Source organism: Chiloscyllium punctatum, chromosome 28, assembly GCF_047496795.1.
Source record: "Chiloscyllium punctatum isolate Juve2018m chromosome 28, sChiPun1.3, whole genome shotgun sequence".
NCBI lineage: Eukaryota > Metazoa > Chordata > Chondrichthyes > Orectolobiformes > Hemiscylliidae > Chiloscyllium > Chiloscyllium punctatum.
The window spans coordinates 16,485,921-16,497,148 of record NC_092766.1 but is presented as its reverse complement, the minus strand read 5'-3'; the positions used below and the strand labels follow the sequence as shown (position 1 = coordinate 16,497,148).

Here is an 11,228-nt window from a genome sequence, read left to right as displayed (position 1 = left end):
ACACACATACCCTCGCACACACGCACTCACAAACACACACACATTCACACTCTCTCACACACACACTCACTCACAGACACAGACAGACGCACGCGCTCACACCCACGTGCACACACACACTCACATACACCCACACACATACTCACTCACTCACACACACAGACACACACAGTCACACACACAATCACAATAACACACACACAGACATACTCATACATTCACACACACACTCACACTCACACACACAGACACACACACTCACACACACAATCACAATAACACACACACAGACATACACATACATTCACACACACACACTCACACGCACATACACTCACACACATATACACACACAGACACATACACACACAGACGTACACATACACACACACAGACACACACACTCACACACACATTCACACACACACACACTCACACACACACTTACACACACACTCACACACATACACACTCACCAACACACACACACTCAAAGGCACACACGCACCCTCACATACACTCACTCACAAACACTCTCACACACACTCTCACACACACTCAGACACAGCCACACTCACTCACACACACTCATACACACAAAACACACTCACACCCTCACTCACACACTCACAAACCCTCTCACACACACACTCTCGCATACTCACTCACACATACACTCACACACAGACACACACACATACATACACACCCACACTCACACTCACACACACACTCTCTCACACACTCCCCTCTCCCCCCCCCCACACACACACCCACACACACACTCTCACACACGCACACTCACACACAGACACACACTCTCTCGCACACGCACACATACACTCACAGACAAACACTCACAAACACACACACTCACACTCACACAGACACAGACACACACACTTGCACACACACACTCTCACACACATACCCTCGCACACACGCACTCACAAACACACACACATTCACACTCTCTCACACACACACTCACTCACAGACACAGACAGACGCACGCGCTCACACCCACGTGCACACACACACTCACATACACCCACACACATACTCACTCACTCACACACACAGACACACACAGTCACACACTCACAGACACCCACACCCTCACACACACACTCACACATACACATATACACATATACACATACACTCACACACATACACACAGACATACACACTCACACACATACACACTCACAAACACACACACTCACACACACTCACACACACACACACACTCACACACCCTCACAAACACTTTCACACACACTCAGACACAGCCACACTCACAAACACTCATACACACACACACACACTTCCCCTCCCCACAAACATACACATACTCCCCCTCCTCACACACACACACACACTCCCCCTCCCCACACACACACACACACTCCCCCCTCCCCACACACACACACACTCCCCCCTCCACACACACACAAACCCCCCACCCCACACACACACAAACCCCCCACCCCACAAACACACTCCCCCCTCCCCCCCCCAAACACACACACACACACACACTCCCCCCGACATATTCAAACACTGCCTGCCCAGACTGACCACCAGTCACCACAGCGCCCACTCCCTCAGCACTGACCCTCTGACAGCGCCCACTCCCTCAGCACTGACCCTCTGACAGCACCCACTCCCTCAGCACTGACCCTCTGACAGCACCCACTCCCTCAGCACTGACCCTCTGACAGCGCCCACTCCCTCAGCACTGACCCTCTGACAGCGCCCACTCCCTCAGCACTGACCCTCTGACAGCGCCCACTCCCTCAGCACTGACCCTCTGACAGCGCCCACTCCCTCAGCACTGACCCTCTGACAGCGCCCGCTCCCTCAGCACTGACCCTCCGACTGTACCCACTCCCTCAGCACTGACCCTCTGACAGCGCCCACTCCCTCAGCACTGACCCTCTGACAGCGCCCGCTCCCTCAGCACTGACCCTCCGACTGTACCCACTCCCTCAGCACTGACCCTCCGACAGCACCCACTCCCTCAGCACTGACCCTCCGACTGTACCCACTCCCTCAGCACTGACCCTCCGACAGCGCCCGCTCCCTCAGCACTGACCCTCCAACAGCGCCCGCTCCCTCAGCACTGACCCTCCGACAGCACCCGCTCCCTCAGCACTGACCCTCCGACAGCGCCCGCTCCCTCAGCACTGACCCTCCAACAGCGCCTGCTCCCTCAGCACTGACCCTCCGACTGTACCCACTCCCTCAGCACTGACCCTCCGACAGCACCCACTCCCTCAGCACTGACCCTCCGACAGCACCCACTCCCTCAGCACTGACCCTCCGACAGCGTCCGCTCCCTCAGCACTGACCCTCCAACAGCGCCCGCTCCCTCAGCACTGACCCTCCGACAGCACCCGCTCCCTCAGCACTGACCCTCCGACAGCGCCCGCTCCCTCAGCACTGACCCTCCAACAGCGCCCGCTCCCTCAGCACTGACCCTCCGACAGCGCCCGCTCCCTCAGCACTGACCCTCCGACAGCACCCGCTCCCTCAGCACTGACCCTCCGACAGTGCCCACTCCCTCAGCACTGACCCTTCGACAGCGCCCCCTCCCTCAGCACTGACCCTCCAACAACGCCCGCTCCCTCAGCCCTGACCCTCCAACAGCGCCCGCTCCCTCAGCACTGACCCTCCGACAGCACCCACTCCCTCAGCACTGACCCTCCGACAGCACCCACTCCCTCAGCACTGACCCTCCGACAGCACCCACTCCCTCAGCACTGACCCTCCGACAGCGCCCGCTCCCTCAGCACTGACCCTAAGACAGCGCCCACTCCCTCAGCACTGACCCTCCGACAGCGCCCGCTCCCTCAGCACTGACCCTCCGACTGTACCCACTCCCTCAGCACTGACCCTCCGACAGCGCCCGCTCCCTCAGCACTGACCCTCCGACAGCACCCACTCCCTCAGCACTGACCCTCTGACAGCGCCCGCTCCCTCAGCACTGACCCTCCGACAGCGCCCACTCCCTCAGCACTGACCCTCTGACAGCGCCCGGTCCCTCAGCACTGACCCTCAGACAGCGCCCACTCCCTCAGCACTGACCCTCCGACAGTGCCCTCTCCCTTAGCACTGACCCTCCCACAGCACCCACTCCCTCAGCACTGACCCTCCGACAGTGCCCTCTCCCTCAGCACTGACCCTCCCACACTGCCCACTCCCTCAGCACTGACCCTCCCACACTGCCCACTCCCTCAGCACTGAACCTCCGACAGTGCCCTCTCCCTCTGCACTGACCCTCCCACAGTGCCCACTCCCTCAGCACTGAACCTCCGACAGTGCCCCCTCCCTCAGCACTGACCCTCCCTCAGTGCCCACTCCCTCAGCACTGACCCTCCGACAGCGCCCACGTCCCTCAGCATTGACCCTCTGACAGCGCCCACTCCCTCAGCACTGACCCTCCGACAGTGCCCACTCCCTCAGCACTGACCCTCTGACAGTGCCCACTCCCTCAGCACTGACCCTCAGACAGTCCCCATCCCTCAGCACTGACCCTCTGACAGCGCCCACTCCCTCAGCACTGACCCTCTGACAGTGCCCACTCCCTCAGCCCTGACCCTCCAACAGTGCCCGCTCCCTCAGCACTGACCATCCGACAGCACCCACTCCCTCAGCACTGACCCTCCGACAGCGCCCACTCCCTCAGCACTGACCCTCCCACAGCACCCATTCCCTCAGCACTGACCCTCCGACAGCGCCCGCTCCCTCAGCGCTGACCCTCCGACAGCGCCCGCTCCCTCAGCACTGACCCTCCAACAGCGCCCACTCCCTCAGCACTGACCCTTCCACAGCGCCCACTCCCTCAGCACTGACCCTCTGACAGCGCCCACTCCCTCAGTACTGACCCTCCGACAGCACCCACTCCCTCAGCACTGACCCTCCAACAGCGCCCCGCTCCCTCAGCACTTACCGTCCATAACAATGGCCATCAGTAACATCAGGAGGACCCCACGGCCCATGCCACCCAGTAGATTTGGCACCATCACCAAGGTGGCACAGCGATAATAGACTGAGAGACTCCAACCCAGACCCATCACACCTGGAAGGGAGAGAGGGTCAGAATACCCAATGAACACCAGCTCAGCATTACACACACACAACAAATGTTGCTGAGCAGTGAGACCTTGGAGTGCAGGTTCATAGCTCCTTGAAAGTGGAGTCACAGGTCAATAGGATAGTGAAGAAGGCGTTTGGTATGCTTTCCTTTATTGGTCAGAGTATTGAGTACAGGAGGTGGGAGGGTCATGTTGCGGCTGTACAGGACATTGGTTAGGCCACTGTTGGAATATTGCGTGCAATTCTGGTCTCCTTCCTATCGGAAAGGTGTTGTGAAACTTGAAAGGGTTCAGAAAAGATTGACAAGGATGTTGGAGGGTTTGAGCTACAGGGAGAGGCTGAACAGGCTGGGGCTGTTTTCCCTGGAGCGTCGGAGGCTGAGGGGGTGACCTTATAGAGGTTTATAAAATCATGGATAGGGTAAATAGATAAGGGATGAATGCAGATTTCTCCAGCTTCCTCGTTCCCCCTTATCTCAGTCCCAACCCCCAGATTCAGCACCGCCCTCTTGACCTGCAATGTTCTTCCTGACCTCTCCGCCCCTACCCCCCTCTCTGGCCTATCTCCGCCCCAAATTCCCTCCCCCCCCTCTACCCTTTATCTCAGCCCGCTTGGCACACCAGCCTCACTCCTGAAGAAGGGCTCATGCCCGAAACGTCGATCCTCCTGCTCCTCGGACGCTGCCTGGCCTGCTGCGTTTTTCCAGCACCGCACCTTTCAGCTCTGGTCTCTAGCATCTGCAGCCCTCACTTTCTCCAAGGTCTTTTCCCTGGGGTGGGGGGGGCGGGGGGGAGGGGGGGGGTGGTGGTCCAGAACTAGAGGGGCAGAGGTTTAGGGTGGGAGGGGAAAGGGACCTGAGGGACAACTCTTTCACACAGAGGGTGGTACGTGTATGGAATGAGCTGCCAGAGGAAGTGCTGGAGGCTGGTACAATGACAGCATTTAAAAGGCATCGGGATGGGGATGTGAGTAGGATTTGGGCCAAGTGCTGGTAAATCTCTTCCGAACCCTCTCCAGTTTAATAATCTCCTTCCTGTAACCGGGCGACCAGAACTGGACACAGTGCTCCAGACGAGGCCTCACCAATGTCCTGTACAACCCCAACATGACGTCCCCAACTCCTGTACTCAAAGTTTGTTGGAGCTGCTGCCCGGTCCAGGGCAACTGGGAAGGAGTCGATCAACCCTCCTGACGTGTGCCTTGGTGATGGTGGGACAGGCTGTTGGGGGGGGTCACGGTGTTCCTGGGAAACCCTGGAGATCAAACTGTGCTCCTTTGGCAAACGGTCAGGGAGGTGAGGGCGTCAAAACCGACACGCAAAAAACCATCCCCGGTTCACTTGCGTTTCACAACCAGGGGGACGGAAATCAAAAACAGGGCAGTGTATCGCACCGGAACCATTAGTTAAAAGACAAAGTCAGACTCCAGGCACAGACACACAGTCACTGTCAACATTTTAGGGAACAATTTGGAATTAATTACCCCCATCCCAGGGACAGGGACAGCACGGGAATAGATACAGAGTAAAGCTCCCTCTACACTGACCCCCCCATCCCAGGGACAAGGACAGTACAGGGTTAGAGACAGAGTAAAGCTTCCTCTACACTGTCCCCCCCCCATCCCAGGGACAGGGACAGCATGGGGTTAGATACAGAGTAAAGCTTCCTCTATACTGTCCCCCCCCATCCCAGGGACAAGGACAGTACAGGGTTAGAGACAGAGTAAAGCTTCCTCTACACTGTCCCCCCCCATCCCAGGTACAGGGACAGCACGGGAATAGATACAGAGTAAAGCTCCCTCTACACTGACCCCCCCATCCCAGGGACAGGGACAGCACAGGGTTAGAGACAGAGTAAAGCTCCCTCTACACTGTCCTCCCCCATCCCAGGAACAGGGACAGCACGGGGTTAGATACAGAGTAAAGCTCCCTCTACACTGTCCCCCCCCCATCCCAGGGACAGGGACAGCACGGGGTTAGATACAGAGTAAAGCTCCCTCTACACTGTCCCCCCCATCCCAGGGACAGGGACAGCACGGGGTTAGATACAGAGTAAAGCTCCCTCTACACTGTCCCCCCCATCCCAGGGACAGGGACATTACAGAGTTAGATACAGAGTAAAGTTCCCTCTACACTGTCCCCCCCATCCCAGGGACAGGGACAGCACAGGGTTAGATACAGAGTAAAGCTCCCTCTACACTGACCCCCCCATCCCAGGGACAGGGACAGCACGGGGTTAGATACAGAGTAAAGCTCCCTCAACACTGTCCCCCACATCCCAGGGACAGGGACAGTACGGGGTTAGATACAGAGTAAAGGTGACTCTATGTGACTCACATGACATTCCGTAGAGGATATAGAGTTTGTGATCCTCATAAAGGTCCAGTTTGTCCACCATAATGAAATAAAACACTGAAAAACAGATTTGTAAATCAACGTTACATCACTCATCTACAGAGGATGGGAGGGTCAGTGCTGAGGGAGTAGGGACTGTCTGAGGGTCAGTGCCGAGGGTGTGGGTGCCGTCGGAGGGTCAGTGCTGAGGGGGTGGGTACTGTGGGAGGGTCAGTGCTGAGGGAGTGGGCGCTGTGGGAGGGTCAGTGCTGAGGGAGTGGGCACTGTCTGAGGGTCAGTGCCGAGGGTGTGGGTGCTGTCGGAGGGTCAGTGCTGAGGGAGTGGGCACTGTCGGAGGGTCAGTGCTGAGGGAGCGGGCGCTGTCAGAGGGTCAGTGCTGAGGGAGCGGGCGCTGTCGGAGGGTCAGTGCTGAGGGAGTGGGCGCTGTCGGACGGTCAGTGCTGAGGGAGTGGGCACTGTCGGATGGTCAGTGCTAGGGAGCGGGCAGTGTTGGAGGGTCAGTGCTAAGGGAGTGGGTGCTGTCTGAGGGTCAGTGCTGAGGGAGTGGGTGCAGTCGAAGGGTCAGTGCTGAGGGAGTGGGCATTGTCGGACGGTCAGTGCTGAGGGAGTGGGCACTGTCGGAGGGTCAGTGCTGAGGGAGCGGGCATTGTCAGAGGGTCAGTACTGAGGGAGTGGGCACTGTCGGAGGGTCAGTGCTGAGGGAGTGGGCACTGTCGGACGGTCAGTGCTGAGGGAGTGGGCACTGTCAGAGGGTCAGTGCTGAGGGAGTGGGTGCTGTCGGAGGGTTAGTGCTGAGGGAGCGGCCATTGTCTGAGGGTCAGTGCTGAGGGAGTGGGTGCTGTGGGAGGGTCAGTGCTGAGGGAGTGGGCACTGTCTGAGGGTCAGTGCTGAGGGAGCGGGCGCTGTGGGAGGGTTAGTGCTGAGGGAGTGGGCACTGTCGGAGGGTCAGTGCTGAGGGAGTGGGCACTGTCAGAGGGTCAGTGCCGAGGGAGTGGGCACTGTCGGAGGGTCAGTGCCGAGGGTGTAGGTGCTGTCGGAGGGTCAGTGCTGAGGGAGTGGGCACTGTCGGAGGGTCAGTGCTGAGGGAGCGGGCGCTGTCTGAGGGTCAGTGCTGAGGGAGCGGGTGCTGTCGGAGGGTCAGTGCTGAGGGAGTGGGCGCAGTCGAAGGGTCAGTGCTGAGGGAGTGGGCACTGTCGGAGGGTCAATGCTGAGGGAGCGGGCATTGTCAGAGGGTCAGTACTGAGGGAGTGGGCACTGTCGGAGGGTCAGTGCTGAGGGAGTGGGCACTGTCGGACGGTCAGTGCTGAGGGAGTGGGCACTGTCAGAGGGTCAGTGCTGAGGGAGTGGGTGCTGTCGGAGGGTCAGTGCTGAGGGAGTGGGCATTGTCTGAGGGTCAGTGCTGAGGGAGTGGGTGCTGTGGGAGGGTCAGTGCTGAGGGAGTGGGCACTGTCTGAGGGTCAGTGCTGAGGGAGCGGGCGCTGTCTGAGGGTCAGTGCTGAGGGAGAGGGCACTGTGGGAGGGTCAGTGCTGAGGGAGCGGGCGCTGTCGGAGGGTCAGTGCTGAGGGAGAGGGCGCTGTCGGACGGTCAGTGCTGAGGGAGTGGGCACTGCCAGATGGTCAGTGCTAGGGAGCGGGCAGTGTTGGAGGGTCAGTGCTGAGGGAGTGGGCACTGTCGGAGGGTCAGTGCTGAGGGAGTGGGCGCAGTCGAAGGGTCAGTGCTGAGGGAGTGGGCACTGTCGGACGGTCAGTGCTGAGGGAGTGGGCACTGTCGGATGGTCAGTGCTAGGGAGCGGGCAGTGTTGGAGGGTCAGTGCTGAGGGAGTGGGCACTGTCGGAGGGTCAGTGCTGAGGGAGCGGGCGCTGTCTGAGGGTCAGTGCTGAGGGAGCGGGCGCTGTCTGAGGGTCAGTGCTGAGGGAGTGGGTGCTGTCGGAGGGTCAGTGCTGAGGGAGTGGGCGCAGTCGAAGGGTCAGTGCTGAGGGAGTGGGCACTGTCGGACGGTCAGTGCTGTGGGAGTGGGCACTGTCGGAGGGTCAATGCTGTGGGAGCGGGCATTGTCAGAGGGTCAGTGCTGAGGGAGTGGGCACTGTCAGAGGGTCAGTACTGAGGGAGTGGGCACTGTCAGAGGGTCAGTGCCGAGGGAGTGGGCACTATCGGAGGGTCAGTGCCGAGGGTGTGGGTGCTGTCGGAGGGTCAGTGCTGAGGGAGTGGGCACTGTCGGAGGGTCAGTGCTGAGGGAGCGGGCGCTGTCTGAGGGTCAGTGCTGAGGGAGCAGGTGCTGTCAGAGGGTCAGTGCTGAGGGAGCGGGCGCTGTCGGAGGGTCAGTGCTGAGGGAGTGGGCGCTGTCGGACAGTCAGTGCTGAGGGAGTGGGCACTGTCGGATGGTCAGTGCTAGGGAGCGGGCAATGTTGGAGGGTCAGTGCTGAGGGAGTGGGTGCTGTCTGAGGGTCAGTGCTGAGGGAGTGGGCGCAGTCGGAGGGTCAGTGCTGAGTGAGCGGGCATTGTCGGAGGGTCAGTGCTGAGGGAGTGGGCGCTGTCGGAAGGTCAGTGCTGAGGGAGCGGGTGCTGTCAGAGGGTCAGCGCTGAGGGAGTGGGCATTGTCAGAGGGTAAGTGCTGAGGGAGTGGGCGCAGTCGAAGGGTCAGTGCTGAGGGAGTGGGCACTGTCGGACGGTCAGTGCTGAGGGACCGGGCACTGTCGGAGGGTCAGTGCTGAGGGAGCGGGCATTGTCGGAGGGTCAGTGCTGAGGGAGGGGGCTGTGTCGGAGGGTCAGTGCTGAGGGAGAAGGCGCTGTCGGAGGGTCAGTGCTGAGGGAGTGTTCACTGTCGGAGGGTCAGTGCTGAGGGAGTGGGCACTGTCGGACGGTCAGTGCTGAGGGAGTGGGCACTGTCAGAGGGTCAGTGCTGAGGGAGTGGGTGCTGTCGGAGGGTCAGTGCTGAGGGAGCGGGCATTGTCGGAGGGTCAGTGCTGAGGGAGTGGGCACTGTCGGAGGGTCAGTGCTGAGGGAGCGGGTGCTGTCAGAGGGTCAGTGCTGAGGGAGTGGGCGCTGTCGGAGGGTCAGTGCTGAGGGAGTGGGTGATGACGGTGTTTTAAGAGCCACTCACCAATTCCAAGTATCGCTCCCATTCCGTAGCCGAGGAAAAACTTCGAGATCCGGAATTGTGTGGGATCACTCCAGAGGAAGTGCATGACAAAGGGAGGGCAGCAATATTTCACGAGACGTTTGACAGCTGTGAGAAAAGAAAAGATCAAGAGAGAATTGTAGGTGAAACCAAACCAATTCCGCAAAGTCCCTCACCCTCAGCACTGACCCTCCGACAGTGCCCACTCCCTCAGCACTGACCCTCCGACAGTACCCACTCCCTCAGCACTGACCCTCCCACAGTGCCCACTCCCTCAGCACTGACCCTCCCACAGTGCCCACTCCCTCAGCACTGACCCTCCGACAGTGCCCACTCCCTCAGCACTGACCCTCCGACAGCACCCGCTCCCTCAGCGCTGACCCTCCGACAGCGCCCACTCCCTCAGCGCTGACCCTCCGACAGCGCCCACTCCCTCAGCACTGACCCTCCGACAGCGCCCGCTCCCTCAGCACTTAACCTTCGACCCTTTCTTGGATCCTTGAACATTTGTACAATAATTTTTCCCGTGGCCCCCATACCCCTTGAGGGGGGGTATTGGTCACTGGGTGATTGCACGTTTGTGATGGGGGATTTCCAAACAACGTTTCTCGCCCTCACTCTCTCTCACTGTTACCATGGGATTCCCATTCCCATTGGTGTTGAGTGAGTTTGAACTTTGTCTACCCCAGTCCTACACCAGATCCTCCTCCTCACCAATATCCCAAGGGCCGGTGCTTCCCATTCCATCTTGACCTGGTTAATTCCACCCACACCCTCCTGAGCACTTACCTCGACACCTCTAATCCTAATCCCAACATGTTTGGATTTCCTATCTCGGCGCTCTCCCAGCGGTCAACAAATGGAGTTGTGGTCATTCTGTGGAAATAGGGGGGCCGGTGTAATGAAGGCAAGAGGCCACCAGAGGTCGCCTGAAGAGTGGGTGACCCCAACATCCTGGACACCCAGCTTCCCCCACGAGAAACGGTCAAGAAATATCCACAACGCCTCAGGAGGCTAAAGAAATTCGGCACATCCGCAAAGAGCCGGAGCCAAATTTACCGGAGGACGCATCCTACTCAGATGCGTCACAGCGTGGGAGGTCATGATAAATTGTCCCGTAGTGCCCCAGGGATGTGCAGGTTAGGGTGGATTGGCCATGCTAAATTGTCCCATAGTGCCCCAGGGATGTACAGGTTAGGGTGGATTGGCCATGCTAAATTGTCCCATAGTGCCCCAGGGATGTGCAGGTTAGGGTGGATTGGCCATGCTAAATTGTCCCGCAGTGCCCAGGGATGTGCAGGTTAGGGTGAATTGGCCATGCTAAATTGTCCCATGGTGCCCCAGGGATGTACAGGTTAGGATGGATTGGCCATGCTAAATTGTCCCATAGTGCCCCAGGGATGTACAGGTTAGGATGGATTGGTCATGGGGACGTGCAGGGTGGCAGGCGTCGGGGGGTGGGTCTGGTTGGGATGCCCTTCAGAGGGTCGGTGTGGCCCCCAATGGGCCAAAGGTCCCCTTTCTACACTGTCCCATTCAGTTCCCGATGAGCCAAACTCCCTCAGAGGACGACTCACTGGTGTGTGGGATCTTCCCATTCCGCTTCCGGTGGCTTTTCCTTTCTCCAACAATTTCTGTTGCTTTGTTTTCCT

At 59.1% G+C, this 11,228-nt stretch overlaps 1 protein-coding gene across 1 annotated transcript in view; it reads right to left on the bottom strand.

The window, feature by feature from the left end:
- The window catches only part of LOC140453910 (E3 ubiquitin-protein ligase DCST1-like), a 16,297-nt gene extending 5,069 nt beyond the window's left edge, over positions 1-11,228 (bottom strand). The window contains exons 1-4 of the mRNA XM_072548766.1: positions 11,154-11,228; positions 9,559-9,684; positions 6,440-6,514; positions 3,959-4,087 (exon numbers count right to left, since the gene is read on the bottom strand). Coding sequence (XP_072404867.1) covers positions 3,959-4,087; positions 6,440-6,514; positions 9,559-9,643 — 289 coding nt within the window. The 5' untranslated portion in view covers positions 9,644-9,684; positions 11,154-11,228. The remainder of the gene's footprint in view (positions 1-3,958; positions 4,088-6,439; positions 6,515-9,558; positions 9,685-11,153) is intronic.